This window comes from Pleurodeles waltl, chromosome 3_1 (assembly GCF_031143425.1).
Source record: "Pleurodeles waltl isolate 20211129_DDA chromosome 3_1, aPleWal1.hap1.20221129, whole genome shotgun sequence".
Taxonomy (NCBI): Eukaryota; Metazoa; Chordata; class Amphibia; order Caudata; family Salamandridae; genus Pleurodeles; species Pleurodeles waltl.
The window spans coordinates 1,761,872,876-1,761,899,914 of NC_090440.1; the positions used below are offsets into that span (position 1 = coordinate 1,761,872,876).

The 27,039-nt window shown below is 45.4% G+C and overlaps 1 protein-coding gene across 1 annotated transcript in view; it reads right to left on the reverse strand.

The window, feature by feature from the left end:
• Positions 1 to 17,556: 17,556 nt before the first annotated feature.
• LOC138285594 (ras-related protein Rab-5B-like) overlaps positions 17,557 to 27,039 on the reverse strand; it is a 220,700-nt gene continuing 211,217 nt past the window's right edge. Inside the window, exon 6 of the mRNA XM_069225742.1 lies at positions 17,557 to 18,474. Coding sequence (XP_069081843.1) covers positions 18,359 to 18,474 — 116 coding nt within the window. The 3' untranslated portion in view covers positions 17,557 to 18,358. The remainder of the gene's footprint in view (positions 18,475 to 27,039) is intronic.

Consider the following 27,039-nt stretch of genomic DNA (forward strand, 5'->3'; position numbering starts at 1 on the left):
AATCTAGTTGCAGATTCCTTACCTTTGAATTTCCCCAGGTGTCAGATTGGATCCGGAGATTTTTCTTCGAGCAGTACCTCTGCGCGCGCCGTCAGGTGGTGTCAGTCGACATCATTGGCGTCGTGCTCGCCGTGATGATGTTGCGGTTCTATAGAGGCGCCACCCCGGCGCTCTTATGTCAGTTTCTTTTCACGACTTTCCACACCAGTAGCGTGGAGCCAGGAAGAACACAGAGTGGTGCGCCAAAACTAGGGCCCTCAAGGGAAAGTTCCTGTCCCTAGAAATCAGTTCGCAGTGCGGGGAGGATGGGCGGGTTGGTAAAGAACCTGCAACTAGAATATGTCTCTACCAGATATATTGTTACCGAAGGTAAGTAACTTGTACATCTGATAGAGACTTCTAGTTGCAGATTCCTTATCTTTGATTAGATGCCCGAGCAATATCATCACCGGTGGTGGGCCTGCAAACCAAGATTACCCCAAAAAATCCTGCAGGACTGAATGGCCAAAGTAGCCGTCCCTTTGGACCTCATTGTTCAGGCAGTAGTGCTTGATAAAAGTGTGCAGAGATGCCCACATTGTTGCCTGACAAATATCCAGGACTGGAACACCCCGTGCTAGCGCCGTGGTAGCAGCAGTAGCTCTGGTGGAGTGAGCTTGCAAACCTTCAGGAGGTTGCTTTTTAGTCAGAGCGTAGCACATTTTGATGCATAAGAGTACCCATCTGGAAATAGTCCTATTCTGCACCGCCTTCCCCTTCTTTGCACCCACATATCCCACAAAGAGTTGATCGTCCGCCCGGAAGTCTTTGGTATGATCAAGATAGAAGCCAATACTCTTTTTGGGTTCAGACGGTGGAGTCTCTCCTCTTCATAAAAGGTAGGCATGGTGATGGACGGTCCGACATGGAAGGGTGTCACTACTTTAGGAATAAAAGAAGCCCTCGTATGAAGCACCACTTTGTCAGGATGTATGGCAGGAAAAGGTGGCTTAGATGACAGAGCTTGGAGTTCACTAACTCTGCGGGCAGAAGTAATGGCAACTAAAAAGACAGTCTTTATAGTTAAGAGCCTTAGAGGACAGTTGTGAAGTGGTTCAAACGGGGTACACATATGGTAAGTTAAGACTAGGTTGAGATCCCATTGGGGTATGATGAATGGGATACGAGGAAAGAGATGTGTGAGGCCTTTAAGAAACCTCCCAACTATGGGAAATTTGAATAAGGAAGGCTGATCAGGTAACCTTAAGAAAGCAGAGATAGCAGAGAAATATCCCTTAAGAGTGCCCATGGTGGAACCTGCTGGGCAAGGGAAAGAATTAAGAGAAGAACTTGAGAGAGAGGAGCAGATAGAGGATCGACAGATTTATCGATGCATCATGCCACAAATTTCTTCCAATGACGGGCTTATACAGTTTTGGTTGAGGGATGCCTGGGTGCCAAGATAACGTCACAGACTTTGGGTGGCAAGTGAAAAGACGTCAACTGTCGCTGCTCAATCTCCACACAAGAAGTCGCAGAGTTGACAGGTTCGGGTGGAGGATCTTCCCCTGCTGCTGCGACAGACGATCCTCCTGAAGGGGCAGTCTGATCGGTGGAGCTATGGCCATGCTCAAAAGCTCAGGATACCAGACTCTTCATGCCCAGTCCGGAGCCACCAGCATTAAGGGGGCCTGGTCTTGTCTGCTCATCTTCAGAACTCTGGGCAGAAGTGCTATTGGTGGGAAGGTGTACAGGAGGCCGGAATTCCACACGTGACGAAAAGCGTCACCGAGCGAGTGCCGTCTTGGAAACTCCAACACGCAAAACAGCTGACATTGTGCGTTCTCTACGGAGGCGAACAAGTCTAACCAAGGTTCTCCCCACTGCAGGAAGAGACCTTGCGCCACCTCTGGATGGAGACTCCATTCGTGATCAACCATGCATCATTGGATAAGTTTGTCTGCTCTGGCATTCAAGGAGCCTGCCAGGTGTTGAACCACCAGGGAAATGCCCTAATGTTCCAGCCAAGTCCAGAGACGAAGGTACTCTTGACAAAGGGTCAACAACCCCACTCCGCCTTGTTGGTTGCACTACCAACATGGCCATGGTGTTGTCTGAACACCTGCACTGCTTTCCCCTTGAGGGAGGGAAGAAATGCTTTCAATGCTAGTCTAATCACTCAGAGCTCCAGATGATTGATGGGGAGCCCGGTTTTCGCCTTTGATCTCTGCCTCTCATGTGGCCACCCCATCCCAAGAGTGACGCATCTATCACGACCATAAGATCTGGTTGGGGAAAGGAGGGGGATCTGCCTTTGACCCAATCCTGATTCGTTATACACCACTGCAGGTCTTTCACAGTCCCTTCCGAGATCTGGACCTTGTCGGAGAGATTCCCCTGATGCTGCGCCCACTGGAACTTCAGGTCCCACTGCAGAGCCCGCATATGCAATCTGGCATTTCGAACCAGCAGGATGCAGAAGGCCATGAGGCCCAGCAGCCTCAGTCATTCTCACCGAAATCCAGGACAGTGGCTGAAACATCAGTATCATAGCCAAAATATCCTGGACTCGCTTTTCAGGAGGATATGCCCAAAACTGCACTGTATCCAGAACAGCTCTGATGAAAGGGAGCGTCTGAGAAGGAGTCAGGTGTGACTTCGGCACGTTGATAGTGAACCCCCAGCGAATGCAAAAGGTTCGCCGTAGTCTGGAGGTGGGAGACGACTGCCTGCGGGGAGTTCACCTTCAACAGCCATTCGTCGAGGTAGGGGAAGACTGGGACCCCTAACATGCGCAGATGAGCTTCCACCACTACCATCACCTTCGTGAACACCAGAGGGGCACTGATGATGCCAAAGGGGAGCACAGTAAACTGAAAGTGCTCGTGACCTACCACAAATCATAGGTAACGTCTGTGGGCCGGCAAGACGGGAAAGTGGAAGTATGCGTTCTGCAAGTCCAACGCTACCATCCAGTCTCCAGGATCCAGGGCAGACAGGACCGGAGCCAATGTCAACATTTTGAACTTCCATTTTTTTAGGAAGAGATTGTGGGACCGAAGATCTAATATAGGTCGAAGACCTTTGTCCTTTTTCGGAACCAGAAAGTAGCAGGAATAGCAACCACGACCTACTTCTGGCAACGGAACCCTCTCTATAGCTCCTTTGGCCAAAAGGGCTTGGACCTCCTCGCAGAGAAGCGCCATATGATTCTCTGATATCTGACTGAATGAAGGTGGCATGGCTGGAGGAGATGTCTCGAAGGGGAGGGAGTAGCCCCTTCAGTCAATATGGAGTACCCACCTGTCCGAGGTAATGGATTGCCATTGGGGCAGGTGACAGCGTATCCTGCCACCTACTGGCTACTGATGTACCTGCAGACTAGGAAGGCTTGGAGGCTGAAGAGAGAGTGGGGGTGGACTGGGCGACCTGCTGGCTCTCTGAGCCCGGGAACGCGGGATCCCGCATCCGTGCAGGGGCTGTACAACATGCACGGGTCGGTGGCCAGGGGGAAAAGGACGTGGTTGGGTGCCCCTTCCGTAGCCACGAAAGGGGCGAAAGGAAGACTGCTGGGGTGTACGTGTGGGCGCGAGGCCAAGGGTCCGGGCCGTGGCTTGAGAATCCTTAAAGCGATCGAGCGCCGAGTCCGACTGGTCTCCGAAGAGACGTGTGCCACCAAAGGGCATGTCCATCAAGGACTGCTGAACATCCCCCGAAAAGCCAGATGTTCTCAGCCAGACGTGGCATCTCAATGCCACCATCGATGCAACCGATCTGCCCAGAGAGTCGGTCGTATCCAGTCTACAACGAATCATGAACTTAGCTGCATCCCACTCATCTGTTACGGCTTAGGACAGGATAGTCCGGGCCTCCTCCGGAGCTGCAGGCAGCACTTGGGCGACCGTATTCCAGAGAGTATGGGAATAGCGGCTCAAAAGGCATGCAGTGTTTACGGACTGCAGCACTAGACTGTTGGAAGAAAACAACCTCTTCCCCAAATTATCCAGTCCTTTTGATTCCCTATCTGGGGGTGCGGCAGGGAATGCGCCAGATGGAGAAAAAGCCTGGATGACAAGGCTCTCAGGCGTGGGGTGTTGGGTCAGGAATTTCGTGTCTGACAGCGCAGGCCGATGGTGGGAGGCAATCGTCCTATTCACAGGAGCCCCTGTGCTGGGTCTGGACCAAGTACCCAAAAGGATGTCTGTCAGTGCTTCAATAAAGGGTAAAAGGGTCTCGGAAGAGGAAGACCCTGGCTGAAGCACGTCGGTTAGGATGTTAGGCCCAACCTCCACAGAAGTTAGCTCGAGGTCCAGGACCTTAGCCGCCCATCTCACCACCACAGAATAAGAAACACCCTCCTCCGTAGCCAAGCTAGGAGGAGAGAGCATACCAGTGTCGGGGGAGGTGTCTAGACCACTGGCATCACCCAACTCCTGCATCCAGTCCATTTGGGGGTCAAGCTGGTATTCTAAAGGGCCCAGCGTCCCATCCATACTCTCCCCATATCCATACCCACAAGAATGAGGGTCTGGATCAACCCTGGGCCCAGGAGAGCCCACAGAGAACGGAATCAGCTTCGATTGGTATCGTTCCGGCTCTGGGTCGTCGGGTATGAGGATGGGATCGACATTGATTGTGGGCCCAACCGACATCAGGAGCGTCGACGTCCGACCCGACGCTGGGGAATGTCACCGTGACACAACCGGCGTCGGGACGGATTCGCGATTGGATCTAGAGGGGCCCTCTGGAGCCGAGGCCGAAGCTGATGGCTTTGAAACCGAGGGGACCCCAACAGACACCTGTGCCTGAAGGTGGGTCGGACCGCCCAAAAATGAGGCGCATGGCTCCGGCTCCCAGGAAGTCAGGGAAGCGCAGAGCCGACCCAGAAGAAGGCTTCGTTGACAGAAGCCTAGAGCGTCGACACTCTTCCCATGTCATATCATCCGATCGACAGGGTGAAGTCGAACAACGCTTGTCGTTCTTCTACTTCTTGTTTTTGTGACCCGAATGTCCTGATGACTTGGAGGACGAAGAGTGTTGGTGACTCTGTGGCCGGTTTCAAGACCTTTCTCTCAAACGGGATAGTGAGCGTCGCAGAGTCGAGTGTCAGGCCGTCATGAGCTTTAGGGACCGCTCCCTCAAAGCCTTTGAGTTCATGACCCGACACTCGGAGCACGACTTTGGGTCGTGATCGCACTCCAGGCACCAGAGACACACGAGGTGTGGATCCGTCACCGACATAGTTCGGTGACAGGAGTCGCAGGGCTTGAATCCGGTCTTGCGGGCAATCCCTTGACGCATCCCAGAACTCGTCAAAATTTCAACAAAAGTATCCAAGTAGTAAAAAAAATTACTGAGGTAGCGTTTCTCCGGATCTGTGCGTAGGCTGGCGAGGAAAGAAAAGAACTGATGTCGGCGTGCCGGGGTGGCGCCTATATACGACCTCGACGTCATCACGGCGAGTCGACTGACACCACCTGACGGCACGCAGAGGTACTGCTCAAAGAAAAATCTCCAGATCCAGTCTGACACCTGCGGAAATTCAAAGGTAAGGAATCTGCAAGTAGAAGTCTCTATCAGATAGACAAGTTTCTGACCCTATGCGGTGAGAGCCTTTGTGCTCTTTGGGGTCAGGAACAAAGCCTGGTCTGGGAGAGGTGCTTTGCACCTCCCCCCTGCAGGAACTGCAACACTTGGCAGTGAGCCTCAAAGGCTCCTGCCTTGTATTACACTGCCCCAGGGCACTCCAGCAAGTGGAAGATACCTCCCCCCCCCCCAGACCAAGCCCCACTTTGGGCGGCAGTTCTGGCAGGAAAATTAGTAAACATCTGGAGGTGTGCCCACCCCAGCTAGGACCAACCATAGGGTGCCCAGAGCGGAGGTGAACCACTCCTGGTTTGGAGGATATTAGCCAATAGGGTTAGGAATGTGACCACCCCTCCAAAGGGAGTGGGCTCAGAAAGGGTGTAGCCACCCTCAGGGGCAGCAGCCATGGGCTCCTGCCCTCTGATCCCTGTATAGCCCCTAAATCTAGTGTTCAGGAGCACCCCTGATCCTTGCTCATCACATTCCTGGCGACCTGAGGAGAAGGTCTAAAGAGCCGCACCAGCAGAGAAGACTACAGACGACAACTGACTTGGCCCCAGCCCTACTGGCCTGAGTGCAGCTTCAAGAATCGTACAACAAGACGACGACTCATCATGCAGGACCATCAACCTCTACAAATCCCTACAGGACTGCCTGCTTACCCAAGAACCAAGATCTCTCGAGGACAGCGGCCCTGTGCACAAAGAAACCTTCAAGGAGGACTCCAGAATCCTCCTGAATCCGCAAGTCCTTCCCACTCTGCACCTGATGCCCATGGCCCGTGTTCAGGTGGCCCACTTGTCCAGGGAAGGTCCTCAGGTGATTCCGACCTTGAGTCGACCCAGGGTTGACCCTTCCTGACCAACACGACAACGCCTACAGCCTAAATCCAGAGGACCTCACCTGACCGCGACCTGGTCCGGTGAAGATATTCTGATGCCTAAAGGTGCCCCTGCATCCGCAGCCCCCTGGCCTTGGGGAAATCAACCGACAGTCCAACAACGTCTAGTGGGCTCTCTACTTACTTGTCCAGCAGTTGATTTTCTTCAGTCGACTCCCTGGACAACGCATGCAGCATCTTTGTGATCTCTGCGGTTCCCTCATTGAAAGGAATTGGGCGCCTGACCTGTGTTTGCATCCTGCTGCCCCTGTGCCGCTAAAGGTGTGTGTGTTGGTGCTGATCTGTGCCCACCCCAGTGCTGATCTAAACCCCACAGGTCTGTGCCCTGAAGTTGCAGCTAATTGCCTGCAAGCAATTTATTCCTGAGTGCCCCCTGACTCCATAGCATTCCATCGGGCGCCTGACACCAACTTTGACATCTGCACGTGGCCGGCCCAGTGCCTTCCTAAACTTTTCCCTATGGACGCCTTACCCCCCCGAAGACTGGGATGGTAAGTTGGGTACTTGCCTGCAAATTATGTTGTTACTTTTCCTCCCCTAGGATTGCATTACTTTCTGAGAAACTGCACTTTTAAAACTGTAATTGTATTACCTACCTGTAAGCTGTTTTACCGGTGAATTCTAAACAAAGTGCATGTGATACTTGAAAGTGATACATTCTTGAGACTGTACTTACCTGCAGCAAAGATTCTTTTGATTCTAGAAATAAAGTAACAAATTATATGGTTGATATATAAAACAATGGCCAGGAGTTAGTCATTGAGTGTGTGCTTTATTTCTTGACTGTGTGTGTACAACAAATGCTTAGCACTACCCTCCCTCTGGTAAGCCTAACTGCTCGACCACACTACCACAAAAGAGAGCATTAGTATTATCTACTTTGGCCTCTGTTAAGCCTGTGGGGATCCACTGGACTCAATGCACAGTAGACCTTACTTTGGCATACTATATACAGAGCCAGCTTCCTACAGCTGTACCCAGAGAGGCCAAAACAAATAACAGAAAAGCCTGGCAGGGGTGGGAAAAACAACTGATGAACTTTGAAGTTTGGTGGGTGAGGGATGAGGCAGCAACACTTTCTGGGGGTGAAGCGGCATGAGGGAGAGAGTTGGATCTAACATGCACAGTTGGAGCGCTGGAAGAAAAGTAGTTCCCTCAATGTGAGCAGTGGAAGAAGGCACTAATAGGTGGTAAACAGGCTAGGTTCCGGAGGAGTGACAAGCATAAGAGGTACCCCATCCATTGTGTAAGAAGCAAGCAAACAAGAGTGACAATAAAGCCAACCAAAGGTAAGCAAAAGGCAGTGCAAAAACAAGTGATGGACGGAATGCTGAACATTGTCAAACACTCACCCCCAGTCACAGATCTGGGTTTAATCCATCGTTCTTTTGCTCACCATGCCACCCCAGTTTGGACCCAGCCATATGCAAATCAGTCTTGACCCTGTTCCTCATGGGAACAGTCCAGCCTGAACTGCCAAGCCAGGTCCTCACTGGACCGGAAACAAGCATCCTGGGACCGGTTTCGGGGTTTCACCCCTCATCAGCCAGGCTAGCTTGAATCCAGTGGCATGGGAAGCACGGGACCCACGTCTGGGCATACCCTTCCCACTTAGGGCGACAAAGCAAAAACAACAAGTGATGGACGGAATGCTGAACATTGTCAAACACTCACCCCCAGTCACAGATCTGGGTTTAATCCATCGTTCTTTTGCTCACCATGCCACCCCAGTTTGGACCCAGCCATATGCAAATCAGTCTTGACCCTGTTCCTCATGGGAACAGTCCAGCCCGAACTGCCAAGCCAGGTCCTCACTGGACCGGAAACAAGCATCCTGGGACTGGTTTCGGGGTTTCCAGTCCAGGGAAGACCTGGCCTAGCAGTTCGGGCTGGACTGTTCCCATGGGGAGCAGGGTCAAGACTGATTTGCATATGGCTGTGTCCAAACTGGAATGGCATGGGCAGCAAAAAAACGATGGTTTTAGGCCCAGATCACTGTACTGGGGGTGAATGTTTGACAATGTTCAGCATTCCATCCATCACTTGTTGTTTTTGCTTTGTCGCCTTAAGTGGGAAGGGTATGCCCAGACGTGGGACCCGTGCTTCCCATGCCACTGGATTCAAGCTAGCCTGGCTGATGAGGGGTGAAACCACGAAACCGGTCCCAGGATGCCTGTTTCCAGTCCAGGGAAGACCTGGCCTAGCAATTCGGGCTGGACTGTTCCCATGGGGAGCAGGGTCAAGACTGATTTGCATATGGCTGGGTCCAAACTGGAATGGCATGGGCAGCAAAAAAACGATGGATTTAGGCCCAGATCACTGTACTGGGGGTGAATGTTTCACAATGTTCAGCATTCCGTCCATCACTTGTTATTTTTGCTCTGTCGCCCTAAGTGTGAAGGGTATGCCCAGACGTGGATCCCGTGCTTCCCATGCCACTGGATTCAAGCTAGCCTGGCTGATGAGGGGTGAAACCCCGAAACCGGTCCCAGGATGCTTGTTTCCAGTCCAGGGAAGACCTGGCCTAGCAGTTCGGGCTGGACTGTTCCCATGGGGAGCAGGGTCAAGACTGATTTGCATATGGCTGGGTCCAAACTGGAATGGCATGGGCAGCATAAAAACGATGGATTTAGGCCCAGATCACTGTACTGGGGGTGAATGTTTGACAATATTCAGCATTCCGTCCATCACTTGTAGCCACAAAAGGTCTTTCGCGAACAGACAACTAAAAGCTGTAAAGTAGGCAAGACCTAAAAATAATTTAGCCAATGCTTCATGAACTAACTGAAGCCTTTTCAAACTTATTGTAGAACTTTACCTAGGTCTCTTTAAACCTAAGGTGACAGCACCCGATATTTTATTTTCATACTTGAAACCCATTATACCCAAATACTTACAAAAGAATTACAGGTCTTGAAAGCAAGTGACATGGTTCCTAGACAAACCGGTCATGGTAAAAAAATTACCACATAAAATGCGTCTGGAATATCTGTGCGAAAGGTACAAAACTAAGTTTGTGGTCTAACTGCTGTGATCCTTTACCATCCACAGTAATTCACTCGTTTAATCACTTGGTTTGTTGCAGGTCCTGAAAAAACCCTTCCACATCCACTGGTGTAGTTTCTTCTAATTATTTGCACATATCCTACATGCAGCTAATGGGAAGTTCACATATATTTCCCATCCATTACCGGAATGAGCTGACCAGAGGGCTCCTCACAACGAATGTGCTACAAAACTTGAAATGGTTAGATAGAAAACTGGCTGATGCATGCCATACAAACGTAATAGGCACGATGCTGATATACAGTAACTATAAGTTGCTCTTTTATTAGAAGATCGGAGTTCAAAAATTCAAGAGATGTAAGGCCTCCAGTGTTAAACATTTTTAAACTCCACCCAAAAGTATAAAGCATGTGAAAATATTGTTGACTTGACATGAAACAGTTTAGCCTTCATACTCAGGTTTCCTGAAGCATTACTAAACAACAATCTATTTTGCTGAATTTGCCCTCATAGGACCAGAGTATCTAGGACACCAAGGAAGACTTTTCACAGATTGTCAAAAAGCACCAACTCAGACAATGTCACTCTGCTGCACGTGTACTTCAAGAAAATATGTTAATGTATTTTGCATTGATCATAATCGCTTAAAATCTTACCTTAACCCCACTATTATTGTATTTTGAAAATACATCCTGGAGGATGACTGAATCAAAAATAGCAATACAGTTGACCCACTGTGTAACATAGCTTCTCGCTCTAAACATAATTTTCTTTGGAAAATTTAATATACCGAGTCTAATGGAAAGTTGAACTAGACCATGGAAATAATGCCAGTTGGTAAAGTAAAATTAAGGGACTGGTTCACAAAAGCATTTATGAGTATGAGAAGTAGCACCACAAGAGTACTCTTCTAAGTTCTCTGACCTGTCTTTCTGAATTGGCTTTGAAGCATCCAACTCCCAATTAGCAAACGTCCAAAAGGGAACAGTCCCTCCTATCTGTTGCAAATGTGCATGTATGTGACCCAAATTGTCTCATTCCATTCCCATTTTAGATGTTTGGATGTCAATTTACAAAGGCACATGAGTATGTAAAGGTGTACACCTGTAGTCCTACTACACAAACTCAAAGGGTTTTGTGAACTGGCCCAAAGGTTTGCAACCAACACATCTAACAAATGGTGGAAAATAATATCACTTCGGCGTACACATACACAAACTGTCTGTTTTACATCAGTTTATGCATTCTCTGTTGCAGATTCACATTTCTTGACATGCCCCTGAAATGAAAAAAAAAGTGTTTTTATTAAGTAACATAAAAGGTTAATTCGAAGTAGTTGCTTACCTTATCTTTAACCAGCACGCTGCTTTCGGGTAGTCTGGTTAGAGGCTGGTGGCTGAAGCAGTAGGTGCTTTGTAGTAACAAGATCTTAGGAAGCCAGTTTTTAGGTCTGGCTTGCCAGCACAGCTGCTGTCACCCTGCGTGGTAAAAAAGAGCTTTCCGGAGTACTACATAGGAGGACTGTGGTTCCACCCAGATGTTGATTCATTTTGTGATTTGTCAAAAGTGGTGTTCTTCCACACAAAGAGTGCCTACCCAGCAGGCAGCCATGATTATTTGTTTATCCAGTTGCGTCAACTACGCTGTTTATCAAGCAATGCTTTTATATTTCACCTTTCAACACATGGTCTTTGATGGATAGAACTAGCCCTTAAAGGTTACACAAATGCCACTGTAACACTATTAAATAACTTCTCCAAGATAATTATGTTTTTTTTTCTTTTCTGGTTGCCGTATCTGCTAGGTTATTCTCAATATGGCAGGGCTTAGTTGGCTATGGTGGCAAGCCAAATGACCAAGGCTATATGCTAGATCTGTTTATTAAGAAAATTTACAATAATGTTCGTGGTGGTGACATTTATTGTGAAAAGTATATGTTGCAGTCAATAGGCATTAAAAGTGGGTTATTAATAATGTATTAAAATCTACAGCGAAGCATTTTGCTACATGGAATCACACAGATAAGGGCTTTAAATGTTACCCTCTCTGACAGACCATGGGTGTAGAGGATCTGTAGTGTGATAATCCTTGTTTCAACCTCTTACAATAACTAGTCTGTAATGAGACCAACTGTAAGGTTTATAGTTCTATTTTTTGACTGTATGGCTGATGCTTTCCTTGTTTGGAAGCTTATACTCAGTACAGAAGACCTGAGTTGGTTATGGTGAAAAACCAGTTATAAAGGGTACAGACTAGACTGTTGTACTGGTAAAACAAATGCTTAAGTCATAGATTTGATCACTTTGTTATAAGACATTATGAGAAAGACTGTAGGCTTGGCTTATTAATTGTGAAAAACATTTGCTATAGTCAATAGGCCTTTGACGGTAGATTATCAGACTGCAGTATAGGCTGGAGAGAGATATTTTGTTAAATGAAATCTCAAAGATTACAGTAATAGGCAAGGGTTTTGGTGTCTGTCATCCCTGGTGACAAACCCCGAGGGTAGAGGATTTTCATTGTAGTAATCCGTATTAGGCCTTTTTTAGAGGGGTTGTATACGGTTTTGCCTACTGTCATCTTGTACATATTTCTAATTGTACACCTGCATGCATGATGGTTGCTAGCATACGCACACTTCATTAAGCATGTCTTCATTTTGGTGTCAAGCTTATGGTAAAGACTATAGGCCTTATTCGCCATAAAAAAGTTATGTCAGATTTTGTAGGTTTGATCTTTATATTAGAAGGTTATGAAAAAGCCAGTAGATCTGACTTAGTTATTGTGAAAAGTATGTGTTAAATGCAATTTGCTTCTAATAGAGGATTGTTGTCACACTCAGATCAAATACTCTAGCAAATATTTTGTTAAATGGAATCTCACAGACCAAAGTAGGCAAGGGGTTTGGTGTTGGTGACCTACTTGAACGATACATGTGTATAGAATGGATACAATGCAATAATCTTTATTGGGTCTCTTTGACAGCTGTAATTTAGAAAATATATGCACATTTTATTACAGGATATTTGATGTTTGGCTTGTGGGAAATCAAATGCTCAAAACAATAGAAGATTATGATAAGAGGCAAATGACATGTTTGGGTCATTGGAAAAAATTATGTAAAACGCCACAGTTCTGATGTTATTATAAAAGTTACAACAAAGGCAATAGGCCTCATATTTAATATGAAACACATATGTTGAAGCCAAGCTTTTAAGGGTGGATTATTACTGTACCATGGTAAATGTAAAGACATGGATTTTGTTATTTACAATCTCACTGATTACCCTAGAAGGCAAGGACTTTGATGTTTATTACCCCCTTTGACAAACCCTAGGAGACAGAACATTTGTACTGTAATAATTTGTGCTAGATTCTCTTTGGAAGGTCTGACAATCTTACTTGTCTTAGGGATCTTGCATTAAAAAATACATTTTCTTTGGCTCTATTCTATTTGATACATATATATATATATATATATATATATATATATATATATCTGAATCATTGTTTGCAACTAGGATTCAGCAAGGAGAAATGGGTCAGCCAATTCAATTGGCTCTGTTACGCTGTTACGAGTGATGCAGTTTTTTTCTGCTTTGGTTCACAACCTTAAAAAAATAAGTAAGCTTCAGTCAGTGCCAGGACCTGTGGATCACTCCTTTAGTTTTCTATTTTTTCTTTCATTTCTTTCTTTCTTAAATGTTTTTATTTTCATTAGGTTTAGAGCATTCTACAGCTCATAAGACAGTGCCAACAAGCTGTTTATTTTACATGCAGTGTGCCGCTTCTCACAGTCTCTACACCAGGCTGATGACATGGAACGGTACTGTCCTCAGCTTTATTGATTTACCATTCCAAAATGGCTAACAAATTGGTTCTAAATGGGCTGCCATGCTGGAACTACTAAACAACTACAATAATGTTTAATTTTATTTGTTATGGGAAATATGCCAAGACTGTTCAGCTGGATACGTTTTCTTTTTTTAAGTTTTCTTTTTTTTATTTGTCTTGCATATGTTGTTGAGTTTGTATGTTTATTGCGACTGTGTAAGTGGATAAATATGCAAGAATGAGGCAGTGGGTAGATGAATGGATGCACCAGTACTAAAATGAGTCCCGGCATTTATGCATGATGGTTTGGTGAATGCTTAAGCCCCTCATTGACTAAGGAGGTACTTTCATTTGACCCCCTTCATTGCTAGGCATTCCCCCCCTGCACTAAATATTTTTTGGGTTATTTAGGGTAGTTCACTCTTAGGGCCCATAACTTTTTGTCCACATAAGCTATCCACGCCAAATATGTGTCAGTTTTTCCAACATCCTGAGGATTCTAATTGTACCCAGGGTTTGTGTAGTCCCTTGGAGGGGACTGAGAAAATGGCAATATATAGCTAGATTTTGAGTTTTTGGGGAAAAATGGAAAAAAGTGCTGCAGAACAAAGAGTCTGTTATTTCCTCTGCAAATGGCATCAATAAAAGGTTTGCAGTGCTAAAATAACCATCTTCTAGGAACAGGCAGGCTTGAATCAGAAAAACACATTTTTCAACACAGTTTTGGCATTTTACTAGGACATAGTCCATTTTTCATATTTTATGTGCTTTCAACCTCCTTCCAGTTAGTGGCAGAAATGAGAGTGAAACTAATGGTGGATCTTGGAAAGCTATATATTTCTGAAGAGTAGACAGAATTCTGAGTTCCGCAAGGGATCATTTGTGTAGATCCTTCAAGTTTCTTTCTATAGAAATTAACAGTTTAAACAATAAAATATTGAAATTGATTTGAAAAAAACTCAGCCATTTGTGTCTATGTTTTTACCTGTAACTTTTTATAACTATGGCTAATTTTCAGCAGCAATACATCGTTACGTCCACTAGACCCTTCTGGTTGCAGGGACATATAGGCCTCGAAGTTTTTCCAAGAACCTGAGGTACTCACAGCCAATAACTAAGCTACACCTTGCAATGGTTCTTCATTGTGTACAGGGTATACAGCAATTCCTATGATAAAATGTAAATAGTGAAAAGTAGGTATCAAGGAAACCAATATATTTCCGAAATGGGCAAAAGATATTGAGTTTCGAAACAGGGGCTATTAGCACATCTCTGAATTAGTGGGTACCCATACTGGCATGTAAATTAGACGGTATTTCTCAAAATTACTTTTTTCTTACACATTCTTACATTTGGAGGTGCAAATACAGAGAAATACAATTGATAATAGCACTTGTTCTACTATTCTGTGTTCCCCTAAGTCTCCCAGTAAAGATAGTATCTCACTTGTGTGGGTAGGCCTTCTGCACGCAACAGGAAACAGCCCAAAATGCAACATGGATACATCACATTTTTCCACGCAAAACAGACCCTTTTCTTTTCAAAGTGGGTAGCTGTGGTTTTTGGGCCCAACCTCAGCTAGCACGTAGGAAAACCCATCAAACCTGTACATTTCTGAAAACTAGACACCTAGGGGAATCCAGGATGGGGTGACTTGTGTTGCTCTCACCTGGTTGTGTTATGCAGAATCCCATGCAAACTTTGACTAAAGAAAAACACATTTTCCTCAGGTTGTGATGGAAAGTTCTGGAGTCTGCACAGAGCCACAAACTTCCTTCCACCCAGCATTCTCCTATATCTTCTGATGAAAATGGTACCTCATTTGTGTGGTAGGCATAGTGCCCACGACAAGAAACGGCCCAAAATGCAACATGGCTACATCACTTTATTCCACACAAAACTGACCTGTTTTTTGCAAAGTGGGTAGTTGTAGTTTTTAGGCCCTCCCTCAGCTGGCACCAAGGGAAACCTAGCAAACATGTACATTTGTGAAAAACAGACACTGAGGGGAAACCAGGAAGGGGTGACTTGCATTTACCCACAATGCCCAGAAAACCTCAAACATTGCCTGCAATCACACATTTCCCTTACACTTCTGTGATGGAAACCTCCGGAATCCGCAGGAATCCACAAAATCCCTACCACCTAGCATTGACCCACTTGTGCCGATAAAAATGTGACAGGAACTTATCAAACCAAGGACAATGGAAGCCCTTGAGTGGGAACTCCTGTTGACATCGGTTGGATCTGTTCCGGTCGCTGCACTAGGTCCAACCACCCAAGTGGCACAGCATTTGTATTGGCAGAAGTGGGACAATGCTGGGATAAAAGGAATTTTGTGGATTCCTGAAGTTTCCATCACAGAAATGTGAGGAAAAATGTAGGTTTATAGTCAACATTAGACGTTTGCTGGCCATTGCAAGTAAGAAAATGTTGTGGGATGGATGCGAAGCACACTACCCTGGACTTCCCCAGATGTCTAGTTTTCAGAACTGTCTGGATCTGAAAGGTTTTACCAGGTAGCAGCCTACCCAAGCCTAAAAATGTGCATCTGTTTACCATTGGAAGTGGTATGATACTGGGAGTTAGACAAATTCTCCTGGCATCATTTGTAAAAGCAACATTTAACAAAAGCAAATACCCTCTTGCTTGTTATTGGAGTGAAATGCTTTAGTCTGCAGGAGAGCATAAAGACTGATCCCCCATTTTTGAGGTGGTGGGGGGCCATGCCTATGCTGGGCAGCCCTCCGTACAAAAAAAGTAATCCCTGGTGTCTAGAGGGCTTTCTGCCATACCACGAGGGAGGGGCAGATGGGGTAAACGGCCGCATATACCCTCCATGGGGGCAGAAAGACTGTTTCCCTTTTTGGGTGGGGTGTATGAACATGCCCATGTTAAGCAGCCCCATCAATATAAATAGTAATAAAAAAGTAATCCCTGGTGTCCAGTGCTTTTTCTACCCTCCCAGGGGGCAGAAAGACTGTTTCCCTATTTTATTTTTTGGGGGAGACATTGCCATGCCCATGCTAGGCAGCCCCCACCGATACAAATACAAAAAAAAAGTAATCCCTGGTGTCCAGCGGGCTTTCTACACCCCTGCGGAGGGAAGATGAGGGTAATTCCCAATCTGCCTCTGGTAGGACATAAAGACTGCTCCCATTTGCCTCTGGGGAGTGGGACATTGGAATGCCCACTGTGGGCAGCCCCCACCCCTCTTTTGTTAAAATAAAAAACCTGGTGTCTAGAGGGCTTTCTGCTCCATCTGGGGGCAGATCGGGGGTAATAACCCCCATGTGCCCCTCTTGGGAGGCAGAAAGACTGTTCAGATGTGTGTCTGGGGGGGATGGGGGCATTGGCATGTTTATTGTGGGCAGTCCCCCACACCTCTGAAATTAAATACAACAAAAACCCAGGAATTTAATGGGCTTTCCATCCCCCTTCCTCCCCCCCCCACCCCCGGGCAGATAAGGGGTAATAACCCCATCTGAATCCTCCTGGAGGAGCGGCAGAAGGACTGTTCTTATTTGTGTCTTGGGGGCTTGGATGCACTGGCGTGCCCATTTTGGGCAGCCCCTATCCTACGTAATAAAAAATAATAATAATGCCTGGTGGGCTTGCTACCCCCCCCGCAAGAGACAGAATGGGTCAGGAAATATGGGGAACAGCAAACGCCCTTGCCCAAGGGGCCGCTTCCCACTCCCTGGTGCCTGGTGGGCAGATCCCTATTTTGGGATTGCCCTCCTGCGCGAGCCCCAAGCAAGGATCCACTAGGGAAGGGTACCATTGGAAAAAGGGAGGGCCTGCCGTTTCCAATGATACCTCTTCTATCAGCTAAGGTACTCAGGCGGCCGAGATAGCTCCCCAAGCACCTAGGCAGTGATAGTGAAATGAGCTGATCGGCTCATTTCACTTTAGTTTTCAGTGAAATTACATCAGAGTGTCATGCGTGCTACTTGTCATTTCACAGAAAACTAAAAACAGCCTTGTGAGCTCAAAAAGCTCTTTCCCAAGTCCCGAGGCTGTTTTTTAGAAAAACCAAATCCCTCTGCTGTAAACAGCAGAGGAATCTGCCACTTATGTGAGGAGGATGGAACGGTACCATCCTCATCACACGAGCACTGGTGCGGAGGATAGAACTGTTCCATCCTTAGCACCGAAGAGGTTAAAAGTCATTTCTACTGGCATTGACAATGCTTGTTGCATGTTTTGCCCATCAAAAGACCAGCTAACAAATGTACAGATAACCTGTATTTGTTTTGTATTCTCTCCTTACTTTAATGCTAATTTAAAAATCAATGTTTATGTAGTCATCGCAAATAAAACCTTATTGCAAGGTGTAAATACAAAGTTATATTGATAACATCAGTTTTCCTTTACATAGCCATAATAACAAAGTGGTGAAAGAAATATACAGGTATCAGTCGGCAAATGTCTCCTTCCGAGATAAATACTATGAGGGGAGTTAAAGTGCTGCTTGAGGACACTGTGCTGTTCCCCACGTTTCCAATGAGAAGTCCTAAGCAGAGGAAGGCAACAGTCCACCCCAGCCAATCACAAAGGTTGAGTTGGTGCCACTACTACACACAGCCAATCTGAGGAGCTTTGTCCTGAACCAGGCATTGGTGAGATCCTTCAGGTTTTCATTTCACTGGCATGATCTGAAACATGTCAAATGAAGAGTGGAGCTGAAGTCCAGGAAAATAAGGGTAGCCATTCAGGTGTAGCTAAAAAGACCAAATAGTGCTTATTCAGGCTCCAACGACAACCCATTAGTCTTCGACCTTCGAGATGCTCCCGCTCTGCAGACACAACAGTCATGTTTCCATTAAGTAACTTTGAAAGTGGTCCAAAGCTGCTCACTTAGGCCCGCATGTTAGTTGCTTGTTTTGCTGCCAGCAGTTTTTTCCTTGCTTTTAACATGTTTTTATAAGTAAAAAGAAAACAAATGCAAAATATAGATCACCACCGATGTTACAAAAAGGAATTGATATCCTTAACATTATCCACAGTATATACTGTTCCAATACTTTTATTTTCTTCAGCGAACACCAGCTAATTACTGCTGCAGCAAGCTCTCCGGGGCTGCTGCTCGGAGCCATGCAAAAGAAGACCTCGGTTTCTGGCCGCGTTTGCCGGGTTCTGCGTGTCCGTTTTGGGCATTTTCTGTGCTGCAAAATAAGTGAAACAACAAGGTCAGCTCTGTCTGCAGCTATGGCATGCAACAGTAAAACATCAAATGTAGAAGCACCCCAAAAAAAGTTAGCTTGACAAAATATATTAACACAAGTTCACTACCGGCGACAAAAAATGGGAAGCTGAGAAATTCTGTACTACTTGAGACCTGTGTATACTAGCCAGCAACTCCAAACTGCACCAAAATATGGTACCGCCCATCAATGACATCAGCTCATGCTTCTATAAACTAAAAATAATTCGATATTCTACAGAAAACCACTCAAATATAAATTAATAAATAGTGCTATATAAAATGGAGAGCAATTCATATACTTCTGAAATCTTTTTCTAAACATCTCCATGTTGTCTTGATTTATCTTTAAAAGGGCTAGACTGATTTCTTTTTTAGTCCAGTGGTTGTTCTAGTCCAATGAAGCAATGTGTTTTTTTACTTGAATATAATTGCCAACATACTTGCATCACTAGGAAGATGAAATAACCTTTGTGATGCAAACTGAAAGACTTAATGGGTGATTTAGTTCTGCAGTCAGTGTTTGTAAAGGAGTGCCATTTCTGCAAGACTCACTGTTCTCCCTCTTATATAGGGTTGGGAGATCAGTCAGCTTCTTCCAGTGGCCAGATGTGGTAGGAACAATCAGAGAAAGGGTATTACATCACCTGCCCTATTTAGGGTGGAAGGTGGAATGTCCTTTTTTTGCAGAACGTCACACAGTCAGGTTAATTCTGCCAGTGAAAAAACACAACAAATCATGACCCCCACAACTTGGGGGGAAAAAAATCTTCATTGCTGTGTGGGTCATTAGTTTCTTATTTTTCAATAACACACTGCAACTTTGGGAGTTTATTTTTGTAAAATCTGAAAAAAATGAGTGGATGGCCATCAAAACAGAAGGTAGTATCCACTAAACATTTTGTACCTTGACAGGAACTGCCGTAACGGTGGTTCCTGTCAAGGTACAGAAATCACCGCTCGGCCCAGGGTACTCTCTAAATTTGGCTGTTGATATTTATACAGCGCAAACCTAGCTAGAAAGCAACGGAGCCCTATAAATTAAACTGGGGGCAAGGGTTGTGAGGATCTACTAGATTGTGTAGATCAAGAGGGATTACACAAATACAATTCACACAAACGTTCATGTTTTATTTACGCACAGAGAAATTAAATGATTTGCCCAGAATCACACAAGGTTGAATTAAACTACAAGGGCCAGGATTCAAACCTGGGTCTCCAGGCTCCATGGTTGGCAGCTCTAGCCACTGGGCTACACAGCAACCCTGATAGCCAGAGTACCGCTGACCAAACTCTCGATTTTGTTGGTGCTTAAATGAACAAATCATCTCACACATACAACATTCCAAAGCATCAGCATACAAAATAATTCTTCATTATTTAGCAAACTGCCTCACAAAGGCACTTTTCGTGGTCCTAAGATCAGCATATAACACTTCTTTACTTTTGAGTGTGCACTGAAAGGAAAAACTACATTATTCCAAGAAAGGTTGGCTAAAGAATAGCCAAAGAGAAACACATTTTATCCTACTCAACTAATGTTTTTTTTTTTTAAATAAACATCTTTATTGATTTTATTGTTATAACAACTTAACAGGTCACGTCTACACCTTCGGCATGTAATCAATGTATTATACCAGACAGGGTTTTGATAAAACATTCTCTTAACACATTGTATCCCCCAAGGAATTTCACGCAGAGCAATCAATACCATACTTAAGGGTTGTTCATCGTCATCAAATGTCACAGGACTCCCTTCCATTTACCCAACACCTTATTGTATTTGGCTGGACATCCTCTCATTTCATAGACTAGCTTTTCCTGCTGAGCACACCAGTCCACCCCTCGCCTCCACCGTGTAAGTGTAGGCACCACTTCCGATCTTCAACTGGCAGCTATGTCTTGCTTGGCCACCAGATATGCTATCCCCAGAAGGCACGATCCGCCCTGCTTTTCCCCCACTCCCTCCAGGACACCCAAAAGGATTGGCAGTGGGCCATCTCCATCTCAATCCCCAACACTCCAGATATTTCGGTAGTCACTGCCCGCCAGTAGGCCTCTGTACATGGGCAGGTCCACACCATGTGATAAAAGTCTGCATTAGTCAGCAAACAACGGGGGCAGGCAGAGTGAGGCCGGAGACCTGCCTTCTGCATTTTATCAGGGTGAGGTATGCAACATGCAGGTAGTATGTCTGTACTAAACGGAGGCGGGAGGCTATGGCCAGGCTCCTCAGGCCATCAAGGCATCCTGCCAAGCCTCCTCCTCCATCTGCCCCAACCAGCCCTCCCATAGTAAGTGGCTTCATCGTGTTCATGACCAAAGTTTGATATATTTGGGAGACCCCGCCCTTGCCCAAACCACCCATCAAAACCTTTGCCTCTGCTGGGCTAAACTCAGGGAGGACCCTGCCAGCCTTGATATGGTTGCTCAGTGCATGCCGAAGCTGTAGGTATATGTGAAACTGGGTCTTAGAGAGTGAGTAATGTTGTTGCATTTCCTGAAAGGAGAGCATGTTAGTACCCACCCAGACATCTCCCAGGAGCGAAATACCTGTTGTATCCCACCTGCAGAACTCCTCCAGAGCGGAGACCTCTCGAAGCCACGTCCCCTGCCACAGTGGGGTCTGCTGGGAGGGACGCGCCCACCACCCTGTTTCTCGCTGTGCCGCCCTCCACCCCATAAGTACCATCCTTGTCACTTTGGGAATTTCTCTAGGTAGGGGGGCTCCATACAGCAGTCCAATGAGCTTCAGGAAGCCCAATGTCAGGAGTTCGAGCTGGTATGCTGGGTCTGACCACCCACCCCCCCCCAACCAGTCATTAAGTACCAGCAGCTGCGCAGCTAAATAGTAAAGGTACAGGTTAGACATTCCGAGCCCCTCTTCGTGAACTCCATGTTGGCATAGTGTAGTGCAAGTCATGGGCGGGAGTTATACCACATAAATTGCCACGCCACGGAGTCCATTTAATTAAACCACCGCTTGGGGAGCTGGTAGAGAAAGTTCTGAAGAAGGTAAAGGAAGCCGGCAGTATCATCATCTTGTAAAGCAATTCTCCCCTGGACATTAAGGGGTAGGGCTTGCCACCTCCCTACTCAACTAATGTTAAAGGTAAGAGACCCACATTTTCTAAAGCCATGGATACACAAAAGGTGCCTACACTCAAAATGTTCCGTCAAGCATTGTTAACATTTGGTAATGCACCTAACTTCAAAAGTAGTCCACAACATGCAGACACTAACTAATTGCAACCTTTGAAGCACACTGCGCCTTTGTTTTCTCATATTTAGCTACACCTATGTACATTTATCGACAGAGGCGCCATCACCACAACCAACACCAACCACAGACTAACCACCTGGAACCTTTTCTCCACCTCCACACCAAGAAACTCATCCACATAGAAGTCCCCACAGACCCCTGTCCTGCACCACATCTTGAATGTGGGAAACCAAAGGATCGGCCAGGAACTCACCACTCTACTCAACACCTTCATCATCCCTGCAACATTGGGCAGAAATTGGAAACACACATAAGTCAAACCACTACTACAAAAAAACACTGCAGACCCCAGTAAATTAAAAACCTATCGGCCAATCTCCCTGCTCCCTTTCTCAGCTAAGGTACTGGAAAAAATCATCAACAAGCTACACATGACCTAGTTGGACCAGAACCAGCTACTCAACACCTCACAATCCGACTTCCGCAGCTATCATAGCACTGAGACCGTGCTGATCGCTGTCACGGACGTCATCCATACCCTCCCTGACCAAGGAGAAACAGTGGCCCTGATCCTCCTCGACTCTTGGCAGCCTTTGATACCATATCCCATCACACACTGATCAAAAGACTCCACCACATTGACATCCAAGGGAACACACTTAGACAGATCAGCTCCTTCCTCACCGGAGGAACCCAGAGAATTCACCTACTGCCTGTCAACTCCCAACCAAAAGGATCAGCCCCACGCTTTTCAATGCGTACATGGCCTTGCTAGCAAGCATCTGCAGATCCCACGGCCTCAAAATAATCTCCTACACAGATGACTTGCAACTCATCCTATCGCTCACTGATGACCCCACCACCACCAAAACTAACTTACACAGCTGCATGACAAGCATTTCCAACTGGATGAAAGAAAACTGTCTGCAGCTAAACACAGACAAGACTGAAGTTCTGCAAGCACATGGATACCTTCGAGGGTGATTAGTCGTGCTTTACAAATCCTGTTTGAATGATTGATAGCTACACATGGTTAGCAAATATATTTGCACAATCACAGAGAATGGCCTTCACAGGGGTGACAGTCCAAGCTCCAGCACTAGAGTACTCTGTCAAAATATCTTCTGATTGATGCAAATGGGCCAAAGGACAGAAGATGAAAAGTGCCCAGTAATATTATCGCAGATTAAACTATCTTTGAAATTGTACAAAATGATACCACGTTCAAAGTAGTGTATTTTTGTGTACAAGAGAGTTATGCTTTTAGGCCTTATGCTCGCCAAATGTTTAATTGTTTTTAACAATTCTTTGTTGTTTCTGCATCAGTCCACACAGCTGCAAGGCTAAACCTGGACTCACTGTTCTGCATTGTTCTATCTGGGGATTTTGAAGTGGAATCTGTAGTTCTGGATGCTTTTTGAGGTTACGTAAACCTCAGGCAAGTCTATGTGGGTGGGGCGTGGCCAAGAACTACAACTCAACTGGCACTGTGTATAGGCATCGCCAGGGGTTGACATGCACCATAGAAGATACATAACCTCATGATTCTCCTATTCATAGCCTGTTTGTGCCTTGTTTTCATAAACTCAAAATCCTCTTTTAACCCCAAAATATGAGTTTGTAATTCACAAGTTAGCTTCACATATGTACTGTGTTAAAATAGTACACCAAATAAACAAACACGGTGGGACAATAGCCAAGCCAAAATAAGCTCAGACATTGTTACATTGCAGTAATATTTCCTCTATACTCGAAATTTAAACCATGGGCCTGATTTTGATGGATGGGTATTCCACCACAATCATGAACTTTACCCTGTCTGCGTAAATACAAGTGCATTGTGACAGGGTACTAATTTGGCACACTCTAAACCAGTCTCTATGATTGTATCTCAGTCTTCACTGAATACCTCTGGTTTCAAGACACATTTATGTAATTACTCAAGACCCAGTTTACGAGCTCTGCACTGCCTAATTTTTGTTTGATAGATGGTAAATACAGTCACATCAATTAAGATGGCGGCCCGCGTAGGGCCCACTCCTGCACTGCATTATGACAATTATGGGCCTTATTTATCTGAGCCCTCATGGTGTAGGTCACTGGCATATAATACGCAGGATATGCAAGTACTTGGTACCTTTGGAATAATACAGTTTCCCCTTACTCTAAGGGCCCCGTTCCTTATTCTCATGCATCACTTGTTGTCTATATCAGTAGTTCTTTTTAGAGCTTTGTCCATGACTAATTATGACCTAAGGGTAAGACTTCACCACAGATTAAGACTTCCCACCCTCGCCAAATGGGATATGATGACCCTTGGGTCTACTCTATGTTGTTTGTTGTGCGTATTTTTGTACTGTAATTTTAACAGTTTTTACATGTGTGGTCATCAGTCTCACCTGTTGTTTTTTTGAGCACCAATCAATTTTTGCGACCTCTGTGGCACCCACTGCATGGAGCATTATATTTGCCTGCATCACGGAAAATTTTGAATATTGAATCCTATATCCTTGAAATAACCTCTTTAACGAAGGTATCTGCTCCTACATCCCTGTTTACGGTGCAACTTTGGTGCTATTCTATAGTTCAAAAAGAACTTAAAGGTTTTAATTGTTTGAATTTGTATTTATATATTTTAGTGATCTCATGACGGTGTTCAGTGGCATCTTTAAGGCTCTTCTTATGCGACCACCATTTTTTACTCTCCACCTTGTCCCGACTAGCGCCGCCATCTTGGGAGGCGGTCTAGTCTTCAATTAACAGCTGTTCACGTCCATTATAAAGGGCTCCATGAGACGGTCATGCAGCGGACCGCTTCAACAATGGCATCTGCTCCTACCTCCCTGTTTACAGTACAACTTTCGTGCTATTCTACATTTGAAAAAGAACTTGGTTTTAACTGCTTGAATTTGTATTTTAAGTATTTTATTGATCTCATAACCGTGCTCAGTGGCATCCTTAGGCTCTTTTCATGCGACTGCCATTTTTTACTCTCCACCTTGTTCCGACTAGCACCGACATCTTGGGAGGCGGTCTAGTCTTCAATTAACTGCTATTCCAGCCCATTATAAAGGGTTCCATGAGACGGACGCGCAGCCGACCCGCCACTGGCGCACCAAGGGCAAGCCCGTCCGCGCCCTGCAGAGACCAGGGTCCAGGAATGCTATTCAGGTAACCCCTAAAAGGCAAGTTTACTCAGCACATCAACTTTTAGCCTTTAGGAATCACACTTTATATCCATGTAAGTACTTGTTAAATTTTGACATCCCTATTAAAACTTGTAATATGTGTCAATGGAGTCCTTAGCCCTACTCTTTACCTAGGCAGAGGAATAACTTAGAACAGGTTGGCAAACTTCTGTTAGTCAACTGTCGCTCCTTACCTGCTCACAAACTCCATATTTATTCACTACTGACTGACTTTGCCCCAGAGGCTTTATTTTTAACAGAAAACTGGCTATCTGAGGAATCCTCCCCCAATATAGCCATGGCCTTCCCCAGGACTATCTAGTCCATCGACTAGATAGACCCCATTCCAAGGGAGGGGGAATAGCAATTATTCATAAAACTTTCATCAACTGTCTCACTCAAACTCTGTCTATTCCCGACTGTGAAAGTCTGTCCTTCTCTTTAGCAATTAATGCTACCTTTACCTTCTCCGGTATATTGATCTATTGCCCTCCTAGTCCTGATAGAAGTTTCTTCAGGCTTTACCAGAAGTGATAGATTTTGCTTGTAGGAATTCTAATTTCATAATTTTGTGTGACTTCAATATTCATGTAGACGATGAACACAATAATTCTGAAAAAACCTTGCTTATGGATCTAGCAGCCTAGCTTGGCACAGTTGGTTTTTGGCCCCACTCACATTAAAGGCCACACTATTGATTTGGTGTTCAGTAACCTTCTAAATCTATCAGCCCTAGCCCCACTTCCCTTGGTCTGGTCTGATAATTTTTTAATTTCGCTCACGCTTCCCACAATTTCTGCACCTACACAACCACTATCTAGCAATTCAACTTTGCACCACTGGTCCAAGTTAAGTCGTAAAGACTGGACAGACACTTTAGAACATTATCGCCCTTCTTTTTTACCAGTGAGTGTTGGTCAGCAGATATATTTAACAAATGGATTTCTAACTCCCTCGACACCATACTACCGACTAAGACTGTCCCCATATGATCGCCCGCACTAAGAAATCTTCTTGGTTCTCCCCCCAGCTGTGGCAGTTAAAAAAGGAATGTAGGCAGCTAGAAAGTAAATGGAGGAAAACCTATGATGATGAACCTCTTTAACGAAGGTATCTGCTCCTACATCCCTGTTTACGGTGCAACTTTGGTGCTATTCTATATAGAACCTAAACACGAATATAGAAGAGCGATTAGATCCTACCATGTAGAAATTAAAGGGAATGTTCTATTCCTTTAGAATAGAACAATCTTCCAACTCCCCTAAAGAGATCGTTTAAATTTTTAAAGAACTGACCGAAGACCCCTCTCCAAGCAGTTAAATTCAAGCCTCTACGGGGCACAGCAACAACCTAGCAGGCTTCTTTCGAGAAAAAATTCTCGATATCAAAGGAACCTTCCCTCATAACCTCTCCCAAGAGGCCAAATTGGTACCGGAGGATGAATTCTATCCTCTGAGAGCTACTCACTCAGTCTTTCAGTCTCTGATGGAAGATCTAGTAGGGAACTATCTGTGTACTATAAAATCATACTCTCCTCTGGGCCCTGCTCCGCCGTATATATTAGCCTTAGCTTCGGACACCATAGTGCCTGTCCTAACCAAGGTTCTTAATAACTCTCTTACATCTGGTCAGCTTCCACAATATTGGAAACATGCTGTTATTAAACCTCTACTAAAGAAACCTAGGCTTGATCCAACTCTATTGAATAATTACAGACCAATCGCTCTTCTTCCGATAGAATCCCAAATCATTGAAAAACATGTTAATAAACAAGTTACAGGCTTTCTTGAGGAACATAATCTTCTTCATCACACCCAGATGGGGTTTAGACCTTTACACAGTACTGAAACTGCCCTTTTGGCCGTCAGAGAAGATGCTCGTCAACGCCTGGATTCAGGTGGATACGGAGGAATCATTTTATTAGATCTGAGCGCCGCATTTGATACTGTGGATCACAAGATATTATTACATAGAACATCTCAGATGGGATTTGCAGGGACCTCCTTTAAGTGGCTTTCCTCCTTCTGGAAGGATAGGACCTTTCAAGTCTTGGATCGGTCTTTTTTCTCTAATTCTCTGCCCCTCGGTTGTGGGGTGCCACAGGGCTCTTTTTTGA